This window comes from Fukomys damarensis, unplaced genomic scaffold, assembly GCF_012274545.1.
Source record: "Fukomys damarensis isolate Sample0158 unplaced genomic scaffold, DMR_v1.0_HiC HiC_scaffold_26, whole genome shotgun sequence".
Taxonomy (NCBI): Eukaryota; Metazoa; Chordata; class Mammalia; order Rodentia; family Bathyergidae; genus Fukomys; species Fukomys damarensis.
This window is the reverse complement of record NW_022900938.1, coordinates 34,576,378-34,586,625: the sequence shown is the minus strand read 5'-3', so window position 1 is coordinate 34,586,625 and position 10,248 is coordinate 34,576,378. Positions and strand designations below refer to the sequence as shown.

General features: G+C 31.0%; 1 protein-coding gene across 16 annotated transcripts in view; it reads right to left on the bottom strand.

Moving 5' to 3' along the window:
- Baz2b (bromodomain adjacent to zinc finger domain 2B) overlaps window positions 1-10,248 on the bottom strand; it is a 354,073-nt gene that overhangs the window by 105,872 nt on the left and 237,953 nt on the right. For 11 of the 16 annotated variants that reach the window (XM_010606796.3, XM_010606795.3, XM_033756373.1 and 8 more), the window contains 3 exons: window positions 5,698-5,886; window positions 1,163-1,330; window positions 104-297 (listed from right to left, as the gene is read on the bottom strand). In XM_010606796.3, the coding sequence (XP_010605098.1) occupies window positions 104-297; window positions 1,163-1,330; window positions 5,698-5,886 (551 nt within the window). The remainder of the gene's footprint in view (window positions 1-103; window positions 298-1,162; window positions 1,331-5,697; window positions 5,887-10,248) is intronic. The other 5 variants (XM_033756377.1, XM_033756374.1, XM_033756378.1 and 2 more) reach the window with 3 other exon arrangements.

Sequence of the window (10,248 nt, the reverse complement as noted above, 5' to 3'; positions counted from 1 at the left end):
TATATATATATATATATGCGGCGTGTGTGTATGTACACACACATACAGCAGCATTTATATGTTTAAGACTATGTATGTATATATCCTTTGAAGAATAACTTACCTTATCTTTGATTTTGTCAGCTCTAGAATCCAAAGACTGGCTTTTGCTTTGTTCTTGATTACATTTTCGATTTCCTCCACCTGAACTTGTACTTTTAGTCTGTCCCATGGAATCTGAAGCAGTAGTGGAGAGTAGTGATGTGTTGACACCAATTACAGATGATGTGCTGTTTCCATTAACTGACCCATTTACACCTTGAAAACAAAAATAAAAAATATAATGTAATGTTATAGTCAGAAAAGGAATAAAGTACTAATATACACACAATATGAATAAAACTCAAAGTATTTTCAGGGAAAGAAGCCAGATCTTCTCATATAATTCAATATAAATGAAATATTCGCAATAAATACATCCTCAGAGACAGAGTATAAGCATGTGGTTCCCAGGGTTTAGGGGAAAAGAAGACAGAGAACAGCTGTTTAGTATGTATGAGATTTCTATTTGGAGTGATGAAATATTTTGGAGCAAAGCAGAGATGTGGCAGCTGCACAACATGGATTTTTTCACTTTAAAATGGCTAATATTATATGAATTATACTTCAATTAAAAACATATTTAGAAAGATAATTAAACGCTAATATTTTTTCATTTCAGATACACCCTAAAACATTTACTCAAGTTAAAAAGAACAATAAGCTATTTGAAGTGCTATTTTAATTTTTAAATGACATTCCAATAATTATCAATTGCTGAAATATTAATGATCAATTAAAGGAAAAACAGAGTACTAGTAATATCAGTTTCAATGAAGTTAATGTTTGGTTGCCAAAGAAGTAACATACTGGGTTAACTGTGGAAATAATGAGATATAGAAGAAAAAGCAGTGGAATTGGTTTCAAGTCCTGATTAAACCACATTAAATGTAATCATTATTTCCTTGAACAACTATTGAAACTTGGCTGCAAAATAAGGATACTTTTAATCTCCAAGAATTATCATAAGAATTAAAAGAGTCTCTAACACAATATTATAAAAATGTGACTAAACCTGTACTGTATTGAAAATAGGTCTTATAATAAAAGACTTATAATATTTCACTTAAACTAACATGGATACCTTTTTCAGGAACAGTTCGATTACTTTTTCCTGAAGTCCTTGAAGGGAATGAAGATGAATCATGATTCTGGGCTGGAGGAGCAAACAGTGGTGGAATTCCCAGTAATGGTGGAAAGAAGGGTGCTCCTGTACGGGTATGAACATCTGTTGTTCGCCACCATTCTGCACCTCAAAACCAAACAAACCGACAGGATAATGACATTTCAAGCAACATTTTAGCTATTGCAACACCCGATTTCTGTATTTTATTCCTGAAAAAAACATTTCAAGTTTCTAGTTGGAATAGAACTGCTTAGTTCACATACTTGGGATTATCTTTTTTACTGTAAACACTTAATTAGAACTTGTACACTTATCACTCTTCTCATTAGGCCAGTATTCAAAGATCTTCACTTGGTAGCTTCCTAGATTCAAGCTAAAAAAAACAAAGATACTTCACAGTTTTAAAACTAAAATGGAAAATTGGAATATAAAAGAATTATTTGACTCTGATGACTTTTAATATACTGTTTAAATGTTTATTTATTTATAGTACTGGGGCTCAACCTCAAGACCTTGGACTTGCCAGGCAGGCATGGTGCCAACAAGCTAAATCTCTGGCCTAATATACTTTCTTTAAATTAGAAAAGAAATATTTAAGTCTATATTAATCTATCTTAAATTAGAATTTAAGCTTATATCTACAAACTATGCTAAGAATTTTCTCAAATTATATGTAAAAAAAATCTGGCTCTGATAAATCAGGTGGCCTATTACTATCAGACTATGGTCCACTATATCTCAAATGTATTTATGGAAGAAAATATTCTATAGTCAGACAAAAATATAAATATAACAAAATCAAAACCTTTTTGTCTTAGAAGTTCACAAAGATTTCAAAATCCATTTGCAATAAAATATAAAATTTATAAAGCTTCTCTCCTTGCATTTTGTTTATGCTCCTGCTCATGAATTACAGGTATCAATGGCTGCTTAATCAACATAAAATAACTACATTGTAGAAAGTTATGGAATGTAATTTTGACATCCAAACAGTAACTCTTAGTTAAAACTTTTATGATAGAAAGCTACATTTTATACATTTTACAAGGGTCAGGAATAAGAAGAGATTTAAAAAGCATCCAAAGGAGAGTCTTGTATTGCCCCATATGAAATCTCAGAAATGATCTCAAATTCACTAATCCACTAGATTACAAAATCAGTTATTACAGTATCTTTCAGGCTGATCTACACTATATTTTTATTTAATCATAACAGCCGCAAGAAAATTAGATTTTAAGTATACAGCATGGGAAAAACTGTCAGTGTATTATATCACACTATTATAAAAATGTTCTAGGAATATCTTTCAATTAAAATACAATGTAAAGTTATGAGCACTTTTATTATCTCATAGTGAAATCTGGTTTTTAAAAAACTGAAATATTTATGATAGCTGCCATTCTTGGAGGTCTAAAAAGTACTACAAGCAGAAATTGTACATATAATCCTGGATTGCCAGAAGGTATTGCTAGTGAAATGATATTCTTATATTTAACCATGACTGAATGATGGGAACTGAACAAGAATAGCTATACAAAAACATTAATCATTTACCCACTTTAGATGAAAGAAGTGCAATTAGATAGGAAGACCAGTGTATATTTTGGGTTTGTATCAGCACAGTAGATTCCCACTGGTATTTATGGGTTTGAAAACTAGGTTCTACAATTTGGTAAAAAGGGATTGTGATTTCCCAAAGATATTTGTATCACTTAATACAGTGTGACTAAAGTTTTAAAGATGAGTGTATAAATTTTGCATCAAACAACTTGGTAAGATAATCAAATAGAATGATTCAAGTATTTTAGAAATAAACTAAAAAACTATGACAGTGTTCTTAAGAATATCAATGGTAAATAAGTCTGTAGTATGGATTAGGGAAAATATGTGTTATAAATGAGGTGACCACTAAGGAAAACGCAAGCAAGTAGATCAATTAAATAAAAAGATGAAAATGGTAGTTTCTCATATAAATTTTACAAATGTCTGATATTATTTTGTAAGAAATAATATAATCTTCTGACAAGTTTACTTATCTTCCAAATTTATGAAAATAAAAACAAAAATTTAGTAACTCACAAATTAGTTTGTTGATAAAATGAAAAATACAAAAAGACTACCTAAATTAGCCCATGACAAATTTCTAAGAGTATTCAAAATAGGTAACATCATAATAGCAATATTAATAATTTTCAACTGAAGGATAATATTCCAAAGAATATAATAAATCTCAATTTGAATCTAAAACATTCAGCAGAAGTATGAAAGTGAAAGAGCCAAATACTTCACAAATATTCAGTTTTATAAAATTAGATATAATGATTAAAATAATATTTTAAAAGAAATTATCATAAAATACTATTTTAACAAAATGAAAATAATTTTATAATTCTAATATCCATGAAATAATTATATTTGTTGATTTAAATCAGAAAAATACTTTAGAACTATTTATTGATTCATTGATATTTTTTGAGACCGGGTCTAACTATGTATCCTAAACTGGCCTCCAAATCACAAAACTCTTGCCTCAACTCCCAGCGTGCTGGGATTACAAGCATGTGCCACTGTGACCAACCAATAAATTTTAGGGGCCGGGGATGTAGCTCAGCGGTTCGGTGGCCTGCCTCGCAAGCGCAAGGACCTGAGTTCGATCCCCGGTACCACAAAAAAAAATTTTTTTTTTAAATTATTCGCCCTTTAAAACTCCTAGCATGTACTCCTTGTATCTTCCTTTCATTTATTTATGGAGGGATTTTGGAAGATTTAGCAATTTGATTACCTTCTACAGAACTGATATGTAAGACATACCAAATCTACAATTTAAAATAAATTCTCTGTAAGGCATAATCTGCCAATGTGGCAAAGATGTATGCTTATACAATACATGCATATTCTTATCACTGAAGACTCTGTTTTGTAATTGTCTGTTTATCTATTCCCTGGAAACTATAAGCAACATAAAATATATTGGTGCATTCCTCAGTAACTGGCCTTGTATACAATATATGATAAATAAATGACTGAATAGTTGATATAGGCTATTAAAATTTTCATATAGTGTATCAACATTATGAAAATTCAGATGAGTGACTACACTCGCTAAACCATTACAGTGTAGAAGGTATTTTATTTTAATAATACAGTAATTATATCGTGGTTACAAATGCTCAAGATATTATAATAAGTCATGCTAAAACAAAAATATTTAAGATATAAATATATATAGAATTTGTTTTTATTTTTATTCAGCAGTCTTCTATTTCATGAAAATTATGTTCAGTGGCTATCTTTCTAAGCAACCATGCTAACAATGCAGTAAGTTCCTATGAATATTTTTAAAGGAAATGTTAAATCTTAGTTTAAGATATCATCTGTCTATTCATATTTTCCCTTTTCCAGACAAATATGTTAAAAATATAACTCAAGAAATACTGTAGTATGTGAAATATACATTTAACCATTTATTTTTTCTACACGTAACTTAAACAAAATAGTTGTTTCTTTTGAAAGAAGCACTTGACAATTTATGAAACATTAAAGTGGGCGATAGAAAATAATGACATTTACCAATTATAGAAAATTATGTATAACAAACACTGTATACAGCACTGAAAATGATTATGTTGTTTAATCTTTATGAAAATCCTATAAGGTATTATCATTATTATTCTCATTTTATAGGTGAGAAAACTGGGGTTGAGAGGACAGATAAGATATTCAAGGCCATGCAATTACAAACCAGCAAAAAATTGAAATTCGAGTCTATTAGTCTTTGGAATTATGTTCTAATGTTTTAAACTATTTTAGATACATTAAAATACATATCTATTACCAAAATGTATTAAAGTAAAATATTAAAATACATTTAAATTTAGACATTCAAGAGACTATAACAAAGGAAATTAAAGCATGTTTTTCTAAGTTAAGCTTTAACCACTATTAAAAAACTGCTGCCTCATGATCTGTTGAATTTCACCTAACACTGGTCCCTTTGCCACATAAGCAGTACAACGCTCTAGTTGTTTTGACCAAATATGGAAAAATATAGAAATTTAACAGTCAAGTACATTGCTCCTACAAAATGAAGAAAAAAACCCAAAATAAAATATTCATTTTATAAGAACTGGATTTTAATTTTACACTATAACTAAAATACATATAAAACAGAAAAACTCAAACTCTGCATTTAAGATATGTACTCTTTTTGTGATATACTTAAAATATATCAGAAATTTTTGTCTTAATTATTCATTTACGTGGCAAATGCTTATTCATCTAGTCAAACACCTGAAAACCTAAGTAACTGCTGTGCTAATATACAGTGTGCTTTTTTTTGCATGTGATCAATAAGACTGAGCCAATTTTTGCATATGAGTTAAATATACCAGGCATTATACTATCCTTTTTTGCTCAGTTTAATAAACAAATTACTGCTTGAACATTTCAAGCATTCCTCCTTTCCTTAAACACTGTTTGTAACAGATGTTTACCTGGAAAAGATGCTAGTTGGGGATGTGCGGCTAAGGCTGTGGGTGTACCAAGTGTCCCCAAACCACCAAATTCTGAATGCCCTGAGCTGGCTGAATGTAGACCAAAGACTGGGTGGCTGACCATTGGGAAGGCACTCGACACTGTGGACAGGTTAAACGGTTGATCCCCAGCTGCTCTGAATATATGTCCTGGGAGGGAAAAAAACACACTTAAAGTTGTGCTATAACAGATGAGATTTCTCTGATTTCAATGTTCATACTTAAAATTTATAATAATTTCCTGAGTATCAAGTTTTGTTTTACATTTTTTCTGCATTTCTACTCTTCAAGCCCTACAGAGTGCATGTTTGACAAGTTTCTAGAACCATCAAAATACTCTAGAATGAAAATAAAAGGTATAACCTTATTTCCTAAATTTTGAGATTTGAGAATTGATATTTTAAGCAAATAATTTTTATTAATTAAAAGTGTGTGATCTCAGCAAGTAAGGCCAATTTTGTTCAGACATGTGTATTAATATAATACCAAATGTTTTTTCTTCTTATTAAGAAAATATAAAAATTCCACTAATTTAAGGTTGAAGGTCAATGAGATTAGAACAAAAATCTGTTACCAGTCATCATTCAAATTATCAAACACTTTAGGCAATGAGATCCCAGTTTCTTTGCACCAGAAGTGAAGCTCTCATCTCCATTTAACACCTTTTGGGTGAGAAGAATTTCTGGATACCAAAAGGGCCGTATAATCTAGCTGAATAAAGCAATGCTCAAGACAACATAAGCAATTAATAAACATAAAAAATAAATTCAGTAAGGTATTTCTAAATAGAATCATAGGTAGTTACCAATACAAAAATCATTTTTAATCTTTCTGATAGTAATACAATATTCAACTTGAATGAATGTGATTAAGTGTCATAATAGCAGGCTGGAGTGTTTTTTGTTGTTGTTGTTGTTGTTGTTGTTGTTGTTGTTTTGAGACGGAGTCTCACTACGTAGTTGAGACTGACCTGGAATTCACTATGTAGTCCAGGCTGTTCTCGAACTCGCAGCGATCCTCCTGCCTCAGCCTTATGGGCATGTGCCGCCACCCTGCCAAGCTTGGAGTGTTATATGATCAAAACCGCAACTTTAATTTTTTAAACTTTGTAAGGATTTGGGAGAAAAATCCTTCCCTTTATTTCTAGAAAATAATTATAATTCTCCAGCTTCCTACTATGAAAACAGAGTATCAAAGCTCATAATCCAAGTTACTGCAAGAATTTATGTTATTAATCAAATCTCTTCTTTTGCTTTTTTGCTCTCTCGAAATCAATAGTCATTAAAAAGTTCAGAATATACCCTCACAGAATGATATTTTTTTTTACTGAAATAATGCTATATTCTTGGCTGAAATAGGAAAATTTAGATAACATTTTTTTTCTTTTGTAGTGCTCGGGATCAAACCCAAGGCCGTAAACATGTGAACTGCTCTACCACTGAGCTATGCCCCACCTGGAAGATTTAAATGACTGATTAATTAAGATTTAAATAAGTTTCAGCAAGTACATCATATGTCAGCCTCTAAGGAAAGGGTTCAGATAGGCTAGTACTCTCAATATGTAAAGTAATATCTAGATGTCACTAAGAAAATCCTCATAGTGTCTTTACAAGGAAGCCTCCACCTAGAAACTGTGAGATGAAACAAGGAAAGTGCATAAACTCAAATGTCTTCTCTAAGTCAAAGTTTATTTTTGTTCTTTAAAGTCCAAACAGAAAATTGGGTGAACTTTTTTTAAAGTAAACTGTTGAACTAGTACTGTCTTTTCAGATTCTGGACTACATTAGCACTGAGGCAGAATTATAAAATAAGGCATTCTTCTGAGAAAACAATTACCCAGGCATCACTCTGTAAGAGTAGTGAAAGGCCACCAGAAAGATTGATTTTTTTTCTCAAAATGTATCCATTTTCCTATAAATGACTCTAATTTCTTATTCTTTATGGCTGAGTAGTATTCCATTTTATAGAAAAACCACATCTACATTAGCACTGAGGCAGAATTATAAAATAAGGCATTCTTCTGAGAAAACAATTACCCAGGCATCACTCTGTAAGAGTAGTGAAAGGCCACCAGAAAGATTGATTTTTTTTCTCAAAATGTATCCATTTTCCTATAAATGACTCTAATTTCTTATTCTTTATGGCTGAGTAGTATTCCATTTTATAGAAAAACCACATCTCTATACACTGGGCTGTCTCCAAGTTTTAGCTATTACAAACTGTGCCACTATAAACATAGGTGTGCATATACCACTGTAGTATGATTCTTTTAATTCTTTTGGAAAGATACCCAGCAGAGGGATGGCTGGGTCAAATGGAACCTCTAATCCCAGCTCTTTGAGGTATCTCCATATTGATTTCCATAGTTGTTGCACCAGTCTGCACTCCCACCAACAATGGAGAAGGAGGAGTGGGTGAAGGGAGGGCAGGGACAAGGGGAAAAAATGTCATGTAAAGGTACAAGATCCCGCTAATGAATGTAACTGTACTGTATATCTGGAATGTACCAATAAACTCAATCAAAAAAAAAAAAAGATTGATTTTTTTTCTTAGCTAATTCTCAGAAACCCAGGAAGTTTCTCTAAAAAATAACCTTGTAAAAAACTACTGTTTCTTTTCATTTGTTGTTACAAATAAAATCTCTCATTTTGGACAATGAATTCAACTTCTGGTTCATATGGGCATTATCAAATGTTTTATGTATTTATAAACATTTTATAATCAATTATACAGTATTTCCTTCTCTATCGATGGTCCACAAAAGCAAGGTGAACTGAACACACTAGCTTTGAAGAATTTAGAGTCATTTACCATTTATGTTTTACAAAAAATTACTCTTTCTTCCCTCCCATCATAAAATGATTCATAAATTGTATTTAGCAAATTATTTGAATAAATCCATGATTTAATACACAGAAATCTGTGGAAAAAATTCAAACTATTAAAACTATATAAAATATTATAAAAATTCAGAATAATTGAAACTGATAAAAATATTTCTACAACTGGATAATAAATAGCATTCTTTAGATACATAGAGAAAACATTTATTTCATTATTATGAAGAAACCAATGAGCTAAACTTTAGACTCTCATGGACAGAAAATATAAACAATATCTAAATAAAGATACCACTCTTCCAGCAGCAAGTAAAAAGCAACAGCTGAGCACAGTGTCACATGCCTGTAATCCCAGTAATCTAGGATGTAAATTTGAGCCCACATTGGGCAACTTAGTGACTAAGTGATACACTATCTCAAAACACATACATGAATAGAGGGCTGGGGATGAAATTCAGTAGGAAAGCCCTTGGCTTAATCCATGGTACCACAAACAAAACAATAATACATACTTTGATAACAATAAAATTCTTTTTTTAACTCTAAAAGTGACATCTCAATTCTGAGGGTGTGGTGTGGCTCAATGTTCAATCTCCAGAAACAAACAAACAAACAAATGTGACATCTAGACACAATTGAATAGAAAATTTCCTTCTTAGGAGCAAAAACATTTGATGTATTAAAGTACATAATTAACAAAATTGGCCTTCGGGTCAATTTAATTGATAAAAGTTATTAAAATGTCAGTTCTCAAATCTCAAAATCCAAGTAAATAAGGTTATATCATTCATTTTCATTATTCTTATCATGTTTGAGACATGCTCATCTCTGGTGTCACCAGGCAGAAATGTAATTCTGTATATATCAGGCATGGATGTAATTCTGTGATTCTACAAATTTTTTTTCACTTGAAACTATGATGAATAAAGCTTGTTCTTTGTGAATGAGCATAGATATAATTCTGTGTAGAACTGTGTACAGACTTACATTGATGCCTAGTGACACCACAGAGATGGGCGTTCAAATCAAGGCTACTTTAGAGTAAAGGAAATTTTTTATTAATAGACTGGTGATGGCTTAGTAAGTGCTATAATCACATTTAAAACAAAGCATATTTTCTGCATGAGTAAAAAATAGGAAGATATATTCTTACACGAAACAAAATACAAAAAAAGTCAAACAGGCTTTATAAACTTTAAGACTATAAAACTAAGTTATGTAAATATTAGAATATTCCTTTTTTGTTTGTTTGTTTGTTTGCTTTTTGAGACGAAGTCTCACTGGCCTTGAAACCAAAGTTCAATTTGGCCTTGAACTCACTATGTAGTCCAGGCTGGCCTCAAATTCATGGTGAACCTCTTGCCTCAGCCTCCCTAATGCTGAGATTACAGGTGTGTACCACTGCACCCAGCTAGAATACTCTTCTTTTGAAGAAGTAAATTTTTCCTACACTAACATACCTAATGTCAGAAAATGTTCACATATAAAATCTGTCTTGATTAAAAATTATTTAAAGTTTTACTCAGAGAAAGTATTTCCAAATGGAGAAATTATGTCATAAAAGCATTGTATGTTTAGAACTAGTTATTCCTATTTAACAGATTCAAACATAATTTCCTTAAAAATAAACTATACCATTCTAACAGAAAAGTAACAACGTACATTTTGAATA